This window comes from Dasypus novemcinctus, chromosome 8, assembly GCF_030445035.2.
Source record: "Dasypus novemcinctus isolate mDasNov1 chromosome 8, mDasNov1.1.hap2, whole genome shotgun sequence".
Classification (NCBI taxonomy): domain Eukaryota; kingdom Metazoa; phylum Chordata; class Mammalia; order Cingulata; family Dasypodidae; genus Dasypus; species Dasypus novemcinctus.
Genome location: NC_080680.1, coordinates 82473244 through 82495276, shown reverse-complemented (window position 1 = coordinate 82495276; position 22033 = coordinate 82473244). Strand labels below are relative to the sequence as shown.

Here is a 22033-nt window from a genome sequence, read left to right as displayed (position 1 = left end):
TCCGTTTACCATATGGGAGGTCCAGGGTTTGATGCCCAAGGCCTCCTGATGAAGGCAAGCTGGCCTGCATGCCAAGCTGGCCCACGTGGAGTGCCAGCCCATGTGGGAGTGCTGCCTCATGCGGGAATGCCGCCCTGTGCAGGAGTGCCAGTCAATGTGGAGAGCTGGCGCAGCAGGATGACGCAGCAAGAGACACAGAGGAGAGACAAAAAAAGATGTAGCAAACAGGGAACTGAGGTGGCGTAAGAGAATCGTTGCCTCTCTTGCACTCCGGTCGGTCCCAGAATCAGTTTCTGGAGCCGCCTAATGAGAATACAAGCAGACACAGAAAAGAACACACAGCAAATGGACACAGAGAGCAGACAACAGAGGGGTTAGAAATAAATGAATAAATCAATCTTTTAAAAAAAAAAAAAGTGAAGGGGAGCCTGTGAACACCAATAGTGATCCCACATGCATGCATGCTTCCTGGGCTGGTGGCTGAATTGTCATTTGCTCCTTATTTGACAGGTTCTTGGTCTGTGCATCCATCATGACAAATATCACAAGCTTTAAAAAGATGTGGCCATCCACGTCTCTGTTTTCATCACAACCTTTGTGCTCTGACTTTGACTCAGCATTTCTAAAGCTTAATTAACAGTTTCTTTGTTTTTCCTATAGGATCATGGATTTTCCTGGACACTTTGAACAGATCTTCCAGCAACTAAACTACCAGAGACTTCATGGTCAGCTCTGTGACTGTGTCATTGTAGTGGGGAATAGACATTTTAAAGCTCACCGCTCTGTGCTGGCAGCATGCAGCACGCATTTCCGAGCCCTGTTCTCAGTGGCGGAAGGAGATCAGACCATGAACATGATCCAGCTGGATAGCGAGGTAGTGACAGCGGAGGCCTTTGCCGCACTGATTGACATGATGTATACCTCCACCCTCATGCTGGGGGAGAGCAATGTTATGGATGTCTTATTGGCAGCCTCTCACCTGCATTTGAACTCTGTTGTTAAGGCATGTAAACATTACCTAACGACACGGACGCTGCCCATGTCTCCCCCCAGTGAGCGCGTTCAGGAGCAGAGTGCCCGCATGCAGCGCTCCTTTATGCTGCAGCAGCTGGGACTAAGCATTGTAAGCTCAGCCCTCAATTCCAGCCAGAATGGCGAGGAGCAGCCAGCCCCCATGAGCTCATCCATGCGCAGTAACCTAGACCAGCGGACTCCCTTCCCAATGAGACGCCTGCATAAGCGCAAGCAGTCTGCAGAGGAACGGGCCAGGCAGCGCCTCCGAGCCCCCATGGATGAGTCTGCCATTTCAGATGTTACACCAGAGAATGGACCATCAGGGGTTCATTCTCGGGAGGAGTTCTTTTCACCTGATTCTTTGAAAATTGTGGAAAAGGCCGATGGAATGACCGACAACCAGGAAGACAGTGCCATCATGTTTGACCAGTCTTTTGGTGCTCAAGAAGATGCCCAGGTGCCCAGCCAGTCTGACAACAGTGCTGGCAACATGGCACAGTTGTCCATGGCCTCTCGTGCAACTCAGGTTGAGACTGGATTTGAGCAGGAAGCCACTACTGAGAAAAGTGCTTTTCAGTGTGAAAATCCTGAGGTTGGCCTTGGTGAGAAGGAGCACATGAGAGTGGTGGTTAAATCTGAACCCCTGAGCTCTCCTGAGCCTCAGGATGAAGTGAGTGATGTGACATCACAAGCAGAAGGCAGTGAGTCTGTGGAAGTGGAAGGAGTTGTGGTCAGTGCTGAGAAAATAGACCTCAGCCCTGAAAGCAGTGATCGAAGTTTTTCAGATCCCCAGTCTAGCACTGACAGGGTAGGTGACATCCATATTTTGGAAGTCACAAATAACCTAGAACATAAGTCCACTTTTAGCATTTCAAATTTTCTTAACAAGAGCCGAGGAAGTAACTTCAGCTCAAACCAGAACAATGATGATAACATCCCAAACACCACTAGTGACTGCAGGCTAGAGGGTGAGGCCTCTTATTTGTTGAGTCCAGAGACTGGACCTGCAGGTGGACCTTCCTCTGCCCCTGGCTCTCACGTGGAGAATCCATTCAGTGAGCCTGCAGACTCCCATTTCGTTAGGCCTATGCAGGAAGTGATGGGTCTGCCATGCGTACAGACTTCAGGCTACCAAGGAGAACAGTTTGGGATGGATTTTTCCAGGTCTGGTTTGGGCCTCCATTCCTCCTTCTCCAGGGTAATGATGGGCTCCCCAAGAGGAGGGGCCAGTAACTTTCCATATTACCGCCGTATTGCTCCCAAAATGCCAGTTGTAACTTCTGTCAGGAGCTCACAGATTCCAGAAAACTCTGCCAGTTCTCAGCTAATGATGAATGGGGCCACATCCTCATTTGAAAATGGTCATCCTTCCCAGCCTGGTCCTCCACAGTTGACCAGGGCATCTGCCGATGTGCTGTCAAAGTGCAAAAAGGCCTTATCAGAGCACAATGTCTTGGTTGTAGAGGGAGCTCGCAAGTATGCCTGCAAGATCTGCTGCAAGACTTTTTTGACCTTGACAGATTGCAAGAAGCACATCCGTGTTCACACAGGTGAAAAACCCTATGCCTGCTTAAAGTGTGGCAAGAGATTTAGTCAGTCCAGCCACCTATATAAACATTCTAAGACTACCTGCCTCCGCTGGCAGAGCAGCAACCTTCCCAGCACTTTGCTCTAGCCCTGTCCTCTTGAGACAATGCTGATGCCAGTTGTAGGATTGAAACTAAAACCTCCGTTGGTAGATGGCTAATGCCATTGAGTTTGGGACTTCACGCTGTCCAGTGGCTCTTGCAAATTTTGACAACTAGTAAGTGGAGAACTAGTAAGTGTGGCATTTGTGCTGCCACATTTCCAAGTGAGGTGCACACCTTGGTAGAGGGATGCAATCCCTGAAACAAGGCTCTTCCTAAAGGTTAAGTAATGCAGTCATAAAGTAGTTTGTAATTGATGTTGTTTAAAGTGGCACATTTAAAAATTAAAAATTGAAGTGCAAAACAAATTTTTTAGCAAGTTTTCTAAAACTCTGTGAAGCATTTAACTACATTTCCTATACCTTCTGATAGCAAAATTATATACCTATACAGTGATGCAAAATGCACTTACGTGTAACCAGTGGCGACTTTGTGCCTGTCTAAAAGGAAGGCCCTTGAGGACACACCTGTCTGCCACAAATGCTTTAAAGTGTATCATGAGCTAGTTAGGCCTCAGAAAGTACTGTATTTTTTATTTTTGTCTGATTTGCAGTCACAGGGACTGCACTTTGATGGTGCTGACACTGGGTCCAGAGTGAGCATGCTCTTGGACTGTTAGGTGTATATACTTTTGAATACAACACTGTTGGATAGATGTTTTAACAATTTTCCCTGGTTTTAAAAACAAAGTTGTAAATGGAGTATGTACTTGTGGGGAGTGACAAGTAACGTATTGTTTCTTTATGTGCTGTTTTAGCAGTATTTAACCAACTTGTATTACAAATGTTAACAGTTCCATGTTTGGAAGTCACAAAAGAGCTAGTGTTTGTCTTTGTTCCGATAAGTGGAATCCTGTACTGTGGAATCTTTCATGGCACATTTACCCTTTGCTCCATCTAGATATCAGGGGCCAGTCTAGTCTGACACATCTCACCTGAGGACAAACCCATTCTCCACTTCTTCTCTTCACACTCCATTCCCATATAGCATCTTTTCCAGGCCTAACTTACTGTTTTTAGTTACAAACTAACCAAAAAGTAATGCCAACTCCTCCCCCACCAAGGTTTTACTTTTATATACTATAATATTAAAGTATAGACCTTAAGCTTTTGTTGTTGCTTCCCTAACCCAATACTCAATGTTTAAAATCGTTTGAAATCTAAACGTTATAGTATTCATGATTATTTTTCCAGGCTTTGTAAGAGTAGATTAGGCAGCCCGTGGCATAGACGTCACCAAGTAGCATCTAGGACTGTTAGAGGCAGCATTTGGGTCCCTGCCCAGGGCCTCTCTGGGCCTCACTGCCTCACTTCCCCAGTACCCCTTCCTGTCTCCTGACATTGTGCCATCAGGACTCATGCACTTCCAGGGGAACTGCACAGGTTCGTGTGTCTGGAGAACTCATGAAGTCAAGGTTTAACTCATGCATGGACATGAGTCCCATTTTTAAATACAGCCTTTTAAGAGACACCAAACCATTGTGCATAATTCAGAGAAATCCTTTAGTTCTTGTGTTTAGAAAGCTAAGTATTTATGTGTAGGCTGAAACAAAAGTTAGCGTGTATTCTTTCCTCTTAATATAGTGTGTACAGTTAGTTACACGTTTGTGGATAAATCCATAACGTTCATAGTAGGGCTTAGGATCTCCTAAGAACCAATTCCCAGGGAGGAGAGCCAAAAGGAAGACCTTCATGATTCTTCTCCTTTTAAACAGACATAGGGAAGAGTCCATTGGAGGATATGGATCACCTCAGTTCTGTGTGTGGCTAATGTGCTAATTGTTAGCAGTCCGTTCTGACTACATGTGAGGGGGCTACATCTAAAATGGCGGGGACCAGTATCTTGAGATGATTAACCTGGGGAGTCAGGTGGGTCAGCATGGAAATGAGGCCTTCCCATGGTCCAGGAAGAGGAACCAGTGACACCAGGAAGAGCAGTGAGCAGTCCTCTTTCTCTTCCATCCTGACGAGGCAGTGCCAGGTGACTGACCATTCATCTTGGGCTTAAATGGACTTTGCTTTTTGGGTCTATTTCTGATAAAGCTGCTGAAGCCTTGCCTCTCCACCGCTAGGTGGACCCTGGACTCTCTCATCTACCTCTTAGTCAGTCAGTTTCTACATGTGAGAAGCAAGCTTGCAGGCCAATGTCCTCATACATGCTCTATGTAGCACTTGAAAAATAATTTACTTGAAAACCAGTCCCAGGGTTCCTATGGTCCACAGTTTCTACCTGGATTAGAACTAGTATTGGGTACCTGAAGTTTGATTGGTTAGCCTTAATTACAGCCTGGCATAATCATGTAGAATCTTTTCCAGTGATCAAACCATAAAGTTCTACCAGGGCATCCATGTCAGTGGTGCTATATTGGTCAAAATTTGAGATTTTGAAATAAAAAATATGTCACGTTCCTGCCTCTAACTACATATGTATTCTTTTTCTTTGCTTATGTTGTTAAGGTTCAAACCAAAAAAGGAAATAGTATTTCTTTCTCTACTGGTCCTGCTTGGTCTAGTACTTTTTTTTTTTTTTAAACCAAGCCTTCTAGAAAAGATTCTTATGCTGTGAATTAATAACTATTATTGACCATTCTCAATTTATTCCCCTTCTGCCTTCCCTGCATCCTCTCTTTGAACAGTGAACATGTGTGAGGTTTTATTCTCAGTCCACCCAGTTTTCATCTTAATCTTGTGCCTTCTGCTGCTCACTGTACCTGCCTTCCAAGTTTGAAAAGTCCATTTGCCTGTTAGGCTTGGCTCTGGGGAGAGCTAGAACCTCATCACTTCAGCATAGATCAAGGCTTTGGCAACACCAGTGCTGGTGGACTGGCCTTGGTGGGGAGTGAAGTGGTGATTAGAAAAAAAAGAGTATCCACCTGGGGTGTGGCAACGGAGGATAAAATAGGCAAGGAAAACAAAGTGTGTAATGCTAAAACTAATTTTAAAATAAAAATTAAGAAACCCGACAATCTCCAGTGGTCTTCACCAAAAAGATAACTTAGAATATTGTGATCTTACCTAGTTCTTGTTTCTTCCAGTTATCTCTCCTTCACTGTGTGTTCTTTTAATTAGTCCTGATGGTCTAGTCAGCAGATTTAAGTGCCACGGTTGAAGTTGGGCTGTCATTGTCCTATCCCCAGTGAAGGGCAAATGAAGGGATTTGAGCAGAGAGGATGAGGATAAGGTGGTTTGGGCAGGTTCTAGTAATTAAGATGCTAGGAGTGAGTACTGACATGGGAGGCACTAGCAGAACCAGGTGGGTCATGGGATTTAGAAAAAGTAAACAGATGCTCTCTTTGCTAGCTGTCACAGTTACACACCAAGCCAGTCTCAGAATTATTTAATAATCGAATTACAATTACACTTTTGGCTTATATATTTCCAGCCTTAAAAGTGGCAGGAACATCTGTCATCACCAGTCTTCCCTCTGCAGGTAAGACTCTTCCCCCTGCTCTCACCCTTGTAGGTCCAAATCCAGCCAGGGCACATCTGACAGTATCGGGACTGCTGGCCTCCAGGCCCTCTGTGTCTCCAGCCTCGTTACAACTTGAGTTCACTGGGCATCGGCTCCCCTCTCAGGCCAGCCAGCAAATTGTTAGCTGCCAACAGGGACATGTTGTTGCGGGTTCTGTAGGTGGCACTGCCGATGTGAGGCAGGATCACTGGAAAGCAGAGAAAGGAAATAAGAGGGTGGTACAAGCACTTAGACTGAACTCTTCTTTTCATGGCTTGGGTTTGCCAGTAAGAATAATAGAGAACCTGCCTCAGCATTCCTTGATTTGCCTTCCCTCCTACTCATCACTAAGTACTACAATTTAGAATAACAAAGTCAAGGTACTCCGGGCTATTGAAACGTAGACACAAGTATGATGAGAGAGATGTATTCGATATACACAAGAACATTGGGGCTAGAAGGGGTCTAACAGATGGTGAACCTAGGTTCTGATTCAGCTCAGGATTTTAACACTGATCATCCACACCAGAGCCATGGTATTTCTGATTGACAGAATAACTACACGATGAAATGCTGGACAACACAACTCCTCTGGCCACACTGCAAAGCTAGTGAGGTAACTTGTCCCCAAAAAACTGCCTTTTGAAAGCAGTACCTGAGGCAGTGAGCTGAACTTGCAGGCCTCCTACTTTGCCCAGCTGTGGGCAACAGCCCTAACATCCCAGCCAATGTGCCTTTTGGGATGGTAGTTTCCAAGGGCTGCAGTAATGGGAGCATTCACCAGGGAAGGCAGCTGAGGAACTTCTCTATTCCAAAAGTAAAAGGAGGGCAGAAACTGGCCCAGACAACCTAAGGCCTTTACCACTCCTACAGATATGTATTATTCTGAAGACAGAAACTATGGCAGCTACCTGAATGGAGAGAACTTTATTATAATATAAAGTATCGTTAACTAGAAAGTTGTTAGCTGGGTAACTGAAGAGGCAGAACAAGAGAACACTAAGGCAGTGGTTCTCAAAGTGCGGATCCAGGACCAGTGGCATCAGGGTCACCCAGGGCTTGTTAGAAATGCACATTCTCAGGCCCCACCTGAGATGGATTAAAGCAGAAACTTTGGGGGTGGGGGCCCAGCAACCTGGGTTTTATCAATCCCCCAGATGACTGATAACACATAAAAGTTTGAGAGCCACTGCCCTAAGGTGTCACAGCAGTAGCAATGCAGGAGTCATCTCTACCCCCAGGGCTGAGGGAACAAAGAGGAAGGGTTACAATTGTCAAAATGCAGATGATTGAAGGAAGGGCTCTTTGGAGTGTCTGTGAGGGGGGTGCAAGGCTGGTGAAGCAAATATTTTAAAAAATGCAAACTGGATCCATCAGTAACTATAGGAAGATGCTGCGGCTGCTGGGTGAAGAAGCCCTGCTGTGGTGCAACTCCTAGACAATGGATAGGAGGGAGCAAGGCGTCCTCCAGCCTTCCAGTGTCTCCCTGGTGCCCCACACTGACAAGCCTAGCAGGGCTTGCGGGCACACAGGAGTGCAGTTTGCAGAGTCCCAGCCCATTCCACAAAGCAGAATATAGAAGGAGGTGGGAGACAATAGCTTAGTAACTGGCACAAGTTACAAATACTGGTATTGTAATTACACTTTTCTTACCTCACACGTTGGTATTAGCAATCGATAGTAACACTGCACCCATGACTAGCTATGGGTGTAGGGCACCCAGTTAGCCCAATTTTTTTTTTTTTAAAGAAATCCCCTCACCCTCCCATTCAACTCTAGGGACAAGGACAAAGCATGCTTGGGAAGTCGTCATCTTGTGTTCTGAACTGGTGTCACTAACAGCAAGCTCACACCCAGCATCTCCAGACCACTTCAAAAACACTGCAGACGTGGCAGAGGATGGGTTTGCATTTGAAAAGGGCAGTTCTTACCACAGTTCTTCAGAGTCAGGAGCGGGTGGTTTGTAGGCAGTGGTTCTGGGGTCGTCACATCCAGTCCAGCAGCTGCAATCTGCCCGCTGGCCAAGGCCTGGTACAGATCATCCTGGTTTACCACGTCACCCCTGGGAATGACAGTGATGTGGGTGCCCTGAAGTGGGTCCCTCCCCCCTAGCCACTTTGAGGGCAGAACAACTGACAGAATGAATTTTCCATTGTCCAGCACTACTTTTAAACCAGTGTCAACCAAAATTTCTAGGACACATTTTCTTTTTTGTATGTTTTAAGATTTAGGCTTTACATAACTGAGTGACTGCAAGCAAATCTCTTTGCTTTGGGGCCTGTTTCTCAAGGCCTTGAGCCAACTGAGTAGAACCTGGGCACTGTCAATGTGGAACAATGGTAGTCTTTTTCTAATTTGCAGATACCTAAATTTGAGAAAATGCTCACTTTTTCTTCCATACATTTTCTTTAAAATAAGCCACTTCTGTGCACCAGAAAGAATCCAGTATCAAAAAGGTATGTAGGAAGTGAATTTGGCTCAACTGGTAAGAGTGTCTGCCTACCATATGGGAGGTCCAGGATTCAAACCCAGGGCCGCCTCGACCTGTGTGGAGTTGGCCCACGTGCAGTGCTGATGTGCTCAAGGAGTGCTGTCCCATGTGGGGACGTCCCCCACATAGGGGAGCCCCACGCACAAGGAGTGCACCCCACAAGGAGAGCCGCCCCGCATGAAAAAAACGCAGCCTGCCCAAGAGTGGTGCTGCAAACACAGAGAGCTGACGCAGGAAGATGACACAACAAAAAGAGACACAGAAGAACACAGCGAATAGACACACAGAGCAGACAGTGGCGGGGAGGGGTTGGAGGGGAGAGAAATAAATAATATTTAAAAAAAAAAAGTATGTAATCCAGGGAGCGGATGTGACTGAAGTGGTTGAGTGCCTTCTTCCCACATAGGAGGTTCCAGGTTCAGTTTCCGGTGCCTCCTTAAAACAACAACAACAAAGAGCAAACAAATGAAAAATTCAGGGGAGCCAATGTGGCTCAGTGGTTGAGCGCCAGCTTCCCACAAACGAGGTCCCCGGTTCAATCCCTGGCCCCAGTACCTCAAAAAAAAAAAAAAAAAAAAGTAGTGAACCAACACCAAAAGGCTTCTCTTTGGGGCAACTGGCATTCTGGTGTGTTTTTATGAGGGCATGTGAGAAGCACCAAAAGGCAGGTCTGCATTGCATTCAAGGCCTGTTCCTGAAGACACTGAGCCTGTTCTCCACTGCTAAGGAGCCGGCCCCATCCGCAGCCATCACGGAATCCACGCTGTGCCCATCCCACAGGTGAGCATGGCACAGAGCTGGCCATCCTCTGATAAGGATCCCTGAAACCTCCCCATTCCACAGCCCCAACCAGCAGGCGCCTTCCCTGACCAGTCTAAGCTGATGTGCTCTTCCCTCATCCTTACTGCTCCCAGCACCAAGTTTTCAGAGCACTTAGACAACCTAATCACCTCTGGTTTGTCTATGTGAATTCCCATTTCCCCACTAGCTTGTAAGCTCCACAGCGGCAGAGCCTGGTTGGCTCTATCACCGCTGCACACCTGGGCCTTGCAGGGCCTGGCACCCGGAGGTAGTCAATCTACATTTGTGCCGTGGATGAACAACGGTCTTTTCCACTGCCTTGGGTCCCTCAAGGTATGGCTGGCATCTTATTTGCTTCTGGGTCTCCTGCCACAGCATAAGATTGAGGAACATTTGTCTCAGATCTTCTGACTCCATCTTCCTTCACCCCAGCTGCCTCCCCACATCCAGCCCCCCGGGCTCCTGCCCCGAGCCACCGTTCCTTCTGATGGCAAGCCAATCCTGCGCCCAAAGCCAGCTTGACCTTCCCAGCATGTTTTTACCTCACATCTCTTTACATGTGCAGGAACCTTAGCACAGCTCAAATCAAACTCCCCACCCCAGCGCTCTCAGCCCTCAGCCCTCACGCCCTGCCTGGTGCCCACCCCTCAACAACACACGGCCTCGCCTCTGCAGCCCCCACTCACCTCCACCTGTACTTGACGGTCTGCACCCAACGACTCTTAAGAGGGTTGTTGACTAAGCATCACGGGCTCCAATCTGCCAGCTCAAATGGACCTCTCTAGGACCCCCACAGGGAAGCTTCACTCCAGCAAATTCTGGGGTCTCACAAAGAGGTTGCATACAACTGGGTGGGGATCAGTTTAAGTAGTGAAAACTAATACAGATCTTATAATCCAAGGAACCCTGGCCTGCCCCCTTCTAGCTGTGTGACCTTGAACAAGTGTCTCAAATTCTCTGTGCCTCAGGCTCCTCCTCTGCAAGAAAAGGAGAAGACATCCTAACTCTCAGGAATGCTGGAAGCATTAGAGCTCATTTACATGCACTATGGCATGAGCAGGGCCAAGAAGCCTGCATTTGTGTCGGGCCCTCTCCAGGTTTTTCTAATATGGGTTGTTCCTAGACCACCCCCCAAACCACTGTTATGGACCATCAGGCAACTGTCTAAGCAAGGCAGAGAAATGAGTAGGGTCCTAACTACTTCCACCAAGTGAACAGCCACACTGAACCACTGAGGCAAAGAACTGATTTTCTAGAGACTTCATATTGTGCACTAAATGCTACTTGTATACCAAATATTAGTGCCGAGTCCTGAGCATGTGTAGCTGCTCCATAAGAGGAAGCTATGGCTGCTGCTGCCCCATCAGGCCATCAGCAGGAGCCCTGTGCTCCTGGAAGCCTCAGCCTTTGTAGATAAACATTAGTGATAATAGATGGCGTTGATGCAGAGAAGCCCTGGCGGTGATCTCATCCCTCACTGTTGCCTCCAAACTGATTGAAGCAGGTTCAAAGGGCACTAGCTAGGAAAGGGCTGCAGTGGCAGGGAAGGAAGGTCAGTCCCCACACACCCAGTGGCCTGAGGCACCCCCAAGGACATGGAGAAACAACACAACCTGGGCTTTAGGGTCTGTCCTTCCAGAAGCAGGAAGTTCAAGCCATCCCTGAACTCACAGAAAGACCCAGTGTCAGGGCCATGGGAGGGTGGGCCGTTACGATCATTGAGGTCCAACCCTCCATGGTAAGAGAGGAAAAGGGGCCTTCCCAAGGTCCCCGAGGTTGGGTGCTCTGTCATTCCCTCACTCACTGGCCTCTGTGTGCCAGGACTGAGCAAGGCTGCGGCTGCTGCCAGGGTCCAGGCAGACCTAGGTCTGCCCTGGACGTCCCTCCTCCCGGCCCGGGCACTCCCGTGGGGACTTTATTGTATTTCTGAGTTGGGGTTGGTTTTTGGAGCCAGCAAGCTCAGCCTGAAGTGTCATCAACCAACAGGAAGGAAAGCCGCAGATCACAGCAGGGGGAACGGCCCCTCCAGGCTGGCTGGGTGACCCAGGGATGTCGGGTGGCCGCAGGGTACCTGCTAATGTTGATGAACACGGCTGTTTTCTTCATCTTCTGGAAGAACTCGCTGTTGCAGAGCCCCTTGGTTGCAGGCGTTAAGGAGCAGGTCACCACGACGAAATCAGACTCAGCAGCCAGCTGCAGGGTGGGCACTGGGGGAGGAGGGCTCTGTCACGCTGATTCCCGGGTTAGGGACAGCGAGATGGTGGGAGACCATACCTCCTTCGCCCTCCCCATAACGGAAACTCCCCAGATGCTTCCTGAAGATCCAGGGTCTACCTGGACAACTCTGGAGACCGTACAAACTGCATCAGTCCCTCACTCAGCCCCTTCGCCCGTCAGCTGGGGGAAGTGAGGCCAGAGAGGGACAGGGGCTTGTATCAAGTTCACATGGAGGTTTGGGCCACTCTGGCTCCCACCACCTCAGGGCCACATGTGCCAAGGGCTGGGGACGCCTGAAATCCAGCCTGCCCTCTGCTCACCAAGTGGGACACCCTGCCGGGGGCTGTTCCCAGAGGGCCACTTTTTCTAATTCACACAAAGGCTGGGGTAGCACTCTTCATTAAGGGAACACAGTGAAAGTTCCCAGCTCTTCCTCCCATCTGACACCACCCCTGCCACTCTGCCCACACACAGGCAGTAGTGACAAGGGACTCCCCAGGCACCGAGAGCTCATTGTGTGATGGGGGTAAGGCCCTGCCCTCCCTGAGCGGGTCTCTGTGTCCAGGGCAGGTGGAATGGGTAAGGCCTAAGGAACACAGTAGGCCCTGGGCACACCTGGAGCTCCTGCCTCTACCTACAAATGCTGCCATTAAAGAAACAGGGAGAGCCCCCAGCCAAGCACCGATAGGGCTCCAGTGGAAATCAGACTCAAGGCTTTACTTACCAAACTCTGCCTGGAATTCCGCAGCATCCTGAGGCTTGGGCTGGCGTCCTGTGTATAGAAATCTCTGGACGCCGAACGGTTTTAGTAGCCGAGCAATAGCCTGGCCTGGAGGCAAGAAGAAGGAATCTGTGCTTTGTTCCCGATGCCTCAAAGGGCAGGTGTAAGCACCCAGCAGTTTCAGGGACAGGGAGCCCCTTTCGTCAGTGCCATCTGGCATTAGCTGGTCCTATCTTTTTTTTTTTTTTTTTTTTTTAAAGATTTTTTATTTATTTATTTAATTTCCCCCCCTCCCCTGGTTGTCTGTTCTTGGTGTCTATTTGCTGCATCTTGTTTCTTTGTCTGCTTCTGTTGTCGTCAGCGGCACGGGAAGTGTGGGCGGCGCCATTCCTGGGCAGGCTGCACTTTCTTTTCACGCTGGGCGGCTTTCCTCACGGGCGCACTCCTTGCGCGTGGGGCTCCCCCACGCGGGGGACACCCTTGCGTGGCACGGCACTCCTTGCGCGCATCAGCGCTGCGCATGGCCAGCTCCACACGGGTCAAGGAGGCCCGGGGTTTGAACCGCGGACCTCCCATATGGTAGACGGACGCCCTAACCACTGGGCCAAAGTCCGTTTCCCAGCTGGTCCTATCTTAGAAAGAGCCTGGGTCTGCTCGCTGCAGCCAGCCCCCAGCAGGCTCCACCCTGCCCTTCAGAGATCTGGAGGCAGCGCCTCAGCTCCTGGGATGCCTCCCACAGCCCTCCCACGGTCCCAGCATCTGAAGGACCATTTGCTAACCTGCCCAAGGACTGGACTGGCATAGGACGAGCGTGACCAAGCACCCCACCTTCCGGACCCTCTGCTTCCATTAATGCAGCACCAGACCCCATCTGACTTTTTAGTGGCATGGCCAAATTGCCAGCTCACCCCAAACCTGCAAGACCAGGCTTGTGCAGCTGAATTTTCAGAGTCGGTCCATGCCCCAAAGCTGGTGAGCTCCTCCAGCTAACTCTCCAGTGTGAGGCTGGGCTGCTGGGCGGCCAGACAGGCTATCCACACCTTCCACCCGTCCCCCCCCAGCCCTGGGCCAGGCAGGATGCCAGGGAGTCACTGACAGCCGCCTGGGTGAGCTCCTGCCCTTCTGCCAGGTTTCTCCTTCAGGGGCCACTGGAAGAAAAATAGCTCTGCCTCGTCTGCAGAACTGCAGGTACACTCTGCCCACTGGGCCCTGAGCTAAAGCCCCATGGGTCAAATGCCTTCCAGAATCCAAGCCTGGGGAAGTGCAGGTTCTCCCTCAGTCAACTGCTCCTGAAGGTCTGATTCACAGCTTTCATTTGTTCTTTCTGGCGCTGCAATTGTAAAGAATCCAATCGCTCGTAAAGTGCATTTATCACCTAGAGAGTTCTAAAGGAGCTCCTGATTTTTATGAAGCTGTGCCTTCTCATTAGAGATCTCCCTACTGTGAGCAAACTGCCCCACATCATGCTCTCATAACAAAGGATTTACAGCATCCAGACACGCGGTACCAGGGATTCCAACCCAGGGGCGGGCAAGCAGGCAGGGAGAGGCTCACCTATGCGCCCCAGCCCGATGATGCCGACCGTGCTCTGTGTGAGTCCGTAGCCACACAGCCACAGGGGTTTCCACGAGCTCCAGCCGCCACTGTGGGAAGGAAAGGGGTGGGTGAGAGGCCCCCGCCTCTGCCAAAGACGGTAGCCCACAGCAAACGTTCAGGCCCAGGGCCCCGGACAGGGCCTGTGGCCTAAGGTACGGACCCTGCTCTCCGAGAAGGGACGAGTTATGCCTCCAGCCACTCAGCACTGAGAACACTCAGGGGGGACGGCTCCCCCTTTAAAGCTACCTGGGCTACAGAATTCGAGGCTTGGGAGGGGCCTTGGAGGTCCTGGCCCGTTTTGCAGATGAGGAAGCTAAGACCTGCCCGAGGTCACACACCGGGGCAAAACTGGGAGCAATAGGTTACAGACTCGGGATTTTAGACTCCGGAACCCGTATTCTCAGTGCCTCCAGGGCAGCAATGAAAAGTAAAGCCACACAGCCCAGCTCCTGCTACCATGAGTGGGGGGACAGGAGGATGCAGCCTGCCTTAAGCCACCTCCGATGAAAGTGACCACTCCTGAGACAGGAGGGAGCGTCCTGAGACATGGGCGCTGTCTCGCCAGCCCCGTGCTGTACAGCCTCTGCTCCCCCTGCACACCCACCCTGGGGGTCCACGGTCCTCGCCCACGTCTTCTGAGGGCCTGTTTGCCCGCCTCCCACCTCTCTTCAAGCCTCCCAATGGCTCCAGCCATCCCCGCCCCCAGAATGCCTTCCCCAATGCCCAGTAGGCAGCCCCAGTTCCCTGACCTGAAACCCTCAGGGCAGGTTTCCCAACATTTCGGTTTTACAAAGGCAGTGGGTGCCCTGCTGAATCCTGCACCACACCCTCAGCAGAGTCTGGGCAGCCCCCTGCGGCAAACTCGTCAGTATTTCTGTGGGAGTATTCACACACAGTGGGAAAAAATAAAGATAAAGATAAAAATAAAAATAGCCTCATGTCAGTTCCTATCAGGTTTTGCTACTGAAAGATTGATGAAACAACTTTCAGTTTTCAGAGGTTTTTTGGATTTCAGTATTGCAGGCGAGGGCTGGTGGGCCTGTACCTCTAAGCGCTCAGGAGACTCAAATGCTGCTCCTTCTGAGAAGCTGCCCCTGAGCCAAGCTTCCCCAGCCCCACCCAGCCCCACACCAGACAGAATGAGTTGCAACTCCCTTCCTTATCCTCTCCGTTCACCATTTCCCTTCAGGCCCTGTCTGTGCCAGGTCTGCCAGTGCTTGAGGACTTGGGCTGAGTCTTCCCCCACTCCCACCCCCACCCACTAGACAAGGATTATCTGGGGTCAGGGAACCACATCTATTCAGGCACGCTACAAGCTCAGGAAACAACGGCAAGCAGAGCCAACTCTCACTAGGCACTCACTCACTTCTTCACTTCTGCGATGGCCTCCGGCAGCCGGCGACCAGTCGTGAGCAGCAGGGAGACGGCGAGCTCCGCCGTGGTATCTGTCAGGACATCTGGGGTGTAGCCCACGCGGATCCCACTGTAAATTAAACACACATGGTGGTAACACCAGCCTCAAACACCTTCACCGATTTCTACCACTGGGACATTTCCATGATGCTACTTTGTTCCCTCTTTGTTCTGCCTGCCAGGAAGCTCGGAGTTGTAAATGAGTACTCAGGTATGGGCAGCCTTCACTCCTCTTTCAATTATGTCCCCCTTTGGAAGGGTATGAAGATGGAAGATGGGGACTCAAAGTCCTAGGGCACACAAGTAACTACTTAACCTTTCTGAATTCCCTCATCGGGATAGAGAAATAATAATACTTGTCTTTTCTACTTCAAGAAGTTGTTGTGGGAACCAAAAAAGATAATGAACATGTAAGGGTGATAAAGTGGACAGATGTTAAACCACAACTGCTGACCTGTGCACCTATGAACATACTTTATCAGCCACACATCCTTGCTGAATGGTCAAGAGGTATGAACTAGAATTTAAAAAACCTCAGCCCCTCTTCCTCTGGTAGCTGCGCCTCACGCCAGGCTCCCTTCCAAAGCCCAAGGCCCATTTACCGCTTCTTGATTTCATCCAAAGCCAAGTGGTCGACACCCACGGACAGTGTGCTGATGACTTTGAGATTGTCTCCTGTCATGTAAAAAAGCACCATTTGTACCTTTCCTTGTGTAATTCAAAGCTCTCTCCTGTTGTGGGGACACTTGCTTATTACTTTCTTAGAATAAGAGCAAAGGCTGACATCTCTATTTCTCATTTAAAATTCTGACAATCCCAACTGGCAGACAAACACTGTGGTTCAGAGAAGCTAAGTGGCTGTCCCAGTCATGAGCTGCCGAGTGGCAGAGCCAGGAGGTCCCTGGGCCCCTGACACTAAGGTGCCTGCTCTCACCCACTGGCCTGTCTACCCAGTGAGGCCTCAGGTCTCCTTTGGCCAGAGCCCAGGGCCTCCCATGGATACCTGAGGCAGCACCGAGAAGGCAGCTGGGGTGCAACTCTGTGACCACCCCTCTCCTCTGGGAAGTATGCCAGAAAGCTCCTGGGTCAAGGCTGGGGTGTGGGGGCCAGGCTTGGCTCAGCACCAGCTCACAAGGCCCCTCCGCGTCCAGCCAGCAGCCTATGGTTCTGACCCTTTTCTAAAACCACCATGTCCACAAACCCCAAGGGGTAACGTTTACTCTGCCCCAGGGCCCCTACTGGTGCCTGGCACTTAGATGGCCCAGGGAAAAATGGCCTTGCTCTAGATCACTGTGGTAGGGCTGGACAAGAGGGCGGGGCCGTGGGTGCTCTCCCTGCACCCCAATGCCTCCACACCAAGGTCTCAGTCCTCACAGGGCTTGCCCCCAGCGATTCACAGCCAGGAGAGAGGGGGATGTGTGAGCCAGATGGAGCTGCCAGCAATGGCTCCCTTTGGCCTAGTATTGCAGCAAATGCCCTCAGAACCCAGAGGGACTACACAGGCCTGCTTGGAGAGCCAGCAGCAGCAGGCCGTGTGCCCAGAGGGCTAAGATGCCCTCTGAAGCTGCCCCAGACCTAACTGTTTACACACCTGCAGCGTCCAGGAGCCTCTTGTCCACGTGGTCAGTGAGGAGGCAAAGCAGGCCATGGGCCCCAGCCATGCCCCGTTCCAGCTCCTTGTCGGGAATGGGCTCATCCGAATCCCACTGCTCCACCTCACAGCTGAAGGCAAAGGAAAAACCTCTCAGGAGAAGCAAGGGAGTCTCACAGAGGCCCCCTGCCCCTCCCCCATCCCCCTACCATACCTCCAGCCCCTCTCTCAGAGCTGGGAAACAATTCCTTCTGCTTGTTCCAGCCTCAGGCTGGCTGAGGCTGCTGAGAGGATCAGTGGTCAGTGGTGAGGGGCGGGGGGGAGGGGGCCTGAGAACCGTCCTGAGAGGGCGGCTAAAAAGTGAAGAGCCCTCACAGGGCAGAGGGGGCTGGTGGGCCCAAGGGACCCTCAAGAGCAGAGTCTAAACTGAAAGAGGAAAATTACAGGGTCAGCTCTCAGCTCAACACGAGGAGGAGCTTTCTAATGCTAACAGGAGGCCTCGTGGGTAGTAGGCTCCCCGGCATGGGACATCCAAGTAGGCAGTCCACTGCTGGGCAGTGAATGGAGAAGGTTCCTCCATCAGGTGGGGCTTGGATTCCACAACCAGCTGTCTTTTCCTGTCCTGTGAGTGCAGGCAAGGGAAAGCTGCCGTTCTTGGATTCTGCCAGGGCACACTTCCACGGCAGTTTCTAAAACAGTTCAATCACGCCCTTTAAACTCTGGCCCTTGCCTTGTAAATCAGTCTGGCCAACCTGTACGGGGCACCATACCTGCAAGGCACAGGACAGCTGCTGGCACTGCCCACAACACCCTGCAGCTCTTGTCTTGCTGAGCCCCAGGCACAGGCCACCCTTCACCCACCTCTACAGGAGTGGGGCACTCAGTGCTAAAGAGGTGTGAGCTACTGATGTCATTTCTGCTTCCCCCTCCCTCCGCCTTAGTACAGCAAAGCTTTCGTTGCATTGAACGAAATAAAAAGCAAATCTCGTTTTTCCCCTGGAATTTGATTCTAAGACAGGGTCCCTCCTTCTTCCTGCCCAACAATGGCAGTGCAAACCTGGTGCAATGCAGTCAGGTTGCAGTCAGACCTGGGTTCAAACCCCAGCTCCACCATCTGGGAGCTGTATGACTTCGGCAAGGTACTTCTTCCCTCCCAGTCTCAATTTTCTCATCTGTGAAATGGGAATTCTAATTTCCACTCCACAGTGTTGCAAGGACTAAGTGAGTGTATGCGTATGAAGCCCTTGGCAAGGAAGGCTGGCACACAAAAAGGCTTCGATTTATAAAAGGTCACCAAAGTGACTGCCAACTGTCCAAGTGACTCCACGGTCCCTGACCGCCGCCTGCCTGCCTGTCGTCAGGCGACCTTGGAGGGATAAAGGATTAACAGGCTGGACCTTGCATCATGGGCGGTCACACCTCTTATGAGCTCCAACCACCCCTGCCCAGGGCCAGGGCGACGGGGCGTCCCCAGCACCACGCAGGCCCTGGAGCCAGCTGGGCCTCAGACAACTTTCTCTGAGCCTTTCAAGAACTCCAAGCCCATCCCGGCCCGGAACAGGATGGGAAGTCCGGCCAAGGCCCAGCGCGGGCCCCTGCTCTCTCGGGCGCAGGGACCACCCGCCACTCGCCCCTCCGGGGGCCGCCCCAGCCCGCCCGGCTGCAGTTCCGGGCGTCCCCACACGCGCGCCTGGAGATCGCCGGGTCACCCTGGGTACAGGGTCCTGCGGCCCGGGGCAGGGCCACGCCAGGGCGTCCCGGGCAGAGCCGCCCTGGGCTCCGCATCCCCCTCCCCGACACCGCCCCAACCCCAGCCCCAACCCGGGGCCTCGGTGCGCGGGGCGGCGCGGAGCGCCGGGCTCTTACTCTGCGGCCCGAGCGAGCGCGGCCCAGCCCTCGGGGGGAATCCTGCGGGTGACAAACACCTTCATGAGTCGCGCGGATCTCATCCAACCTGCAGCCGCGCAACACTGACCCGACCTGGCCGGACGCGCGGGAACCGGAAGTGGGGGCGGGCTCGGGGGCGGGGCCTGGGGCGGGGCGGAGCCGCGGGCTGGGGAGGGCGGGGCGGAGCCGCGGGCTGGGGAGGGCGGGGCATGGGCGGGGCATGGAGCGGGGCGGGGCCGCGGGCTGGGCAGGGGCGGGGCCGCGGGCTGGGCAGGGGCGGGGCCTGGAGCGGGGCGGGGCCGCGGGCTGGGCAGGGGCGCGCCAGCCGCGGTGTGTGGGATTGCGCTGTGCGGAGGCTGTGAGTGTTCAGGGAGTGGCCATGACCGTGTGTCTTCGTGTGGGGTTCTGAGTGTGCGCCTTGTGCATCTGCGTGTCACCTTAACCCCTAATGGAACTGACATTAGTTCTGGGGTGATGTGGCCAGGCGTGTGCCAGGGCTCCGGGACCTCCCTCCACGTGCCCACTGCCTCACAGGCTTGGGGGCTGGCAGGCGTGTCTTGGGGTTGGGGAAGGTAAAGGACATCTAGAGGAGAGTGTGTGTGAGTGTGTGGGGCTCTGGCTGTGTCAGCGTGACTTCAGCTGGGTATGTGTGCTCAGGGGCCATCACCACTCCCAGGGCCTGGGTGCCCTGACCAGGCACGCCAGGTCTGTTCCATCCAGGTCACACTGTTCCAGGCAGGGCCTCTGGTCACACAGACTGGGCTCTGAGCCAGGCCTGCTGTGCCTACGCAGCAGGCTAGACCTGGGGTGTCCAAATCTGGGAATGACTTTTAGTACTTTGTGCAATTCCCATATGAAGTCCACGGTTTTGAGGGGTGGTTTAATGGGTGCGGCTTGCCGGACACTTGCTGACTGGTCAGAGGCAGGTCATGCAGAGGGCCAAGATCTCAGTGCTGGCTGCAGCCGTGTGGGGTCATGGCAGACTGGGTGGGGTGGGGGCTTGCAGGCAGAGGGACCTGGCCCTGAATCCTGGCTCTGCCACATACAAGCGGTGTGCCCTTGATCAGGTCACGTCATCCTGCTAAGCCTCAGTTTCTTCAGCCCCAAAATGAGGTAATAACGCTTACCTCTGAGGGTTATTGCCGTGATCAAGCAAGACAATGTCTGCACGGACTCCGGGCCTCGTGGGTGTTCATAGACCTCTGAGACCGTGGAGAGGAGAGGTGGGAGCTCCGGCCCTGGAGCCAGCCTGTTGGTGCAGGTCCCAGCTCTGCTAACAACATGCTATTAAACTTCCATGTGCTTCAGTTTCCTTATCTTTAAAATAGGAAGAATGATCATACCTGCTTCGTTAAGGGATGAAATGAACCTAAGCAGGTGCTTACGACAGCTCTTCCTAATAAGCACAGAGTAGGTGCTTGAGACATGTTAACACATCTAAGGAAACCAACCCCCTGTAGCTCTGGGGCCAGCAGTGGGTCAGGGGCCAGGCTGGGGACAAGTGGGAGGCCTGGGCCTGTCCCTCAGGCCTGCAGGCCTCGTCTCTGCCCAAGGCCTGCTCAGGGACTTGCTGCCAGGCCTGGCGGCACCCAGAGACCAAGAGTCCTGCCTGGTGGTTTCTCCTCTACCCTTCTCTCTGCTGATTAAAGCTGAATCATTCTGCCCCTCGGGGCCCAGGTGAAGAAACTGAAACACACATAGGGAGGTGACGCCACCTGCTTGGGGTCACTTAGCAAGTCGCTGGAGAGGTGAGAGCTGGCACCGGGCGGCGTGGATCCTGGTCCAGCGCTCCACCCTGCCACCTCCCACTCTTCAGTAGCTCAAAATGTGTTAACCACAAACATTATCTGCACTGCTAGGCCACCTCAGGGAAGTTTTCTGAACTACACCAAGCTTTGACAAAAAGAGGTGTTTTTCTAACCCCAGGCTAAGTCCTCTGTGGATAGCACGGCCCAGTGGCTCCACCCTGAGTTAATGAGTGGTGACAACTGAGCCACCTGAGCCCCCCCACGCCAGGGCAGTTGCGGGCACTAGGCAAGCCTGTCCAAGAGGGCAGAGGGGGTGTGACTCAGTAATGGGTCTCCTCCTACAGAGCACTCAGTAAGTGCTGCTGGGTGGTGGGCTTGGAGCCAGAAGAGGAATCCAGCTGAGGACTGGGGAAGAGGGGTCCAGCCGAACGCAGGCAGCCTGGTAAAGTGGGAGGGAGAGGAAGGCTCTGAGAACTGGAGAGAGACGCAAGCCCGACCTGGGCTTTTCTGGGTCAGTCATCACCATAATAAATGGCTGGTATTTATGGAGCTCTTAGTAAGTTTCAGACACTGCCCTAAGCCCTGTACATGGTGACGCACTCATTTACACCTCCCTGCAAGGTGTGTGCTATCAGGTGTCCCTCCAGAGGCTATCACTGTCACCTATTTCTTCTATATCTTTCCAGAGATGTTCAAAGCATATGTAAGAATAGGCAAAACAGTTTTGACACTACTCAAAAAATTAATAGAATTACCATATGACCCAGCAATTCCATCCCCAGGTAAGTGTATATCCAAGACGTAGGAAAATATATGTACACAAAGAAATTTGTACAAGGATGTTTATAGCAGCAGTGTTCATGAGAGCAACCCAAATGTTCATCCACAGATGACTGCACAAATTGTGACATATCCATGCAATGGAATATTACTCACTCGTAAAAAGGAATGCTACAGCTTGGATGAATCTTGAAGACATCATACTATATGAAAGAAGCCAGACACCAAAGGTCACATATTGTGTGATTCTTTTTATATGAAATATCCAGATTAGGCCAATCCATGGAGATGGACAGCAGACTGGTGGCGGCCAGGGGCTGGGGAATGGATACAGAGAGGGGCACCCCACCGGGAATGCTCTAACTGCCATTGAATTGTACACTCTAAAATCATGTCTGCTATGTGATGCAGCTTCATGATGCAGCTCGACATTGCTCCCTCTGAGAAGCCTTCCCTGCTACACCCACTCACCTGATTTAAAGGTCCCTCCACTGGGCTCATAGGCCCCCGAGGATACATGGGGCTTGTAGTTCACATATCTGTCCCCTGAACAGAACCAGGAGATTTTTAAGGGCAGGGCCTATCTCTTACTTCAAACTCCAGCACCCAACTCAGTACCCAGTTTGTAGTAAGGAC

The 22033-nt window shown here is 52.0% G+C and overlaps 2 protein-coding genes across 4 annotated transcripts in view; one reads left to right on the top strand and one right to left on the bottom strand.

Moving 5' to 3' along the window:
- ZBTB5 (zinc finger and BTB domain containing 5) overlaps positions 1-5120 on the top strand; it is a 30711-nt gene extending 25591 nt beyond the window's left edge. For all 3 annotated transcript variants that reach the window (XM_004457261.2, XM_004457260.3, XM_058302092.1), the window contains exon 2: positions 661-5120. In XM_004457261.2, the coding sequence (XP_004457318.1) occupies positions 665-2689 (2025 nt within the window). In that variant the 5' untranslated portion in view covers positions 661-664 and the 3' untranslated portion in view covers positions 2690-5120. The remainder of the gene's footprint in view (positions 1-660) is intronic.
- Positions 5121-6023: 903 nt separating this feature from the next.
- GRHPR (glyoxylate and hydroxypyruvate reductase) lies at positions 6024-19001 on the bottom strand. The gene is made up of 9 exons (XM_004457262.3): positions 18849-19001; positions 16983-17113; positions 15994-16066; positions 15345-15461; positions 13937-14025; positions 12386-12490; positions 11516-11651; positions 8084-8214; positions 6024-6360 (listed from the first exon to the last, which is right to left on the bottom strand). Exons 1-9 carry the CDS (start codon positions 18929-18931, stop codon positions 6239-6241), a joined length of 987 nt encoding a protein of 328 aa, XP_004457319.1. The 5' UTR covers positions 18932-19001; the 3' UTR covers positions 6024-6238.
- Between the last annotated feature and the right edge of the window lie 3032 nt (positions 19002-22033).

What these genes read in the sequence shown, in the direction of transcription:
- GRHPR (XM_004457262.3), bottom strand. Translation starts at nt 18,931, where the DNA reads ATGAGATCCGCGCGACTCATGAAGGTGTTTGTCACCCGCAGGATTCCC. An exon ending in CATCGGGCTGGGGCGCATAG is followed by an intron (nt 12,491 to 13,936) that starts GTGAGCCTCTCC and finishes TCTTGCCTCCAG; the next exon opens with GCCAGGCTATTGCTCGGCTA. An exon ending in CCTGACTCTGAAGAACTGTG is followed by an intron (nt 6,361 to 8,083) that starts GTAAGAACTGCC and finishes TCTGCTTTCCAG; the next exon opens with TGATCCTGCCTCACATCGGC.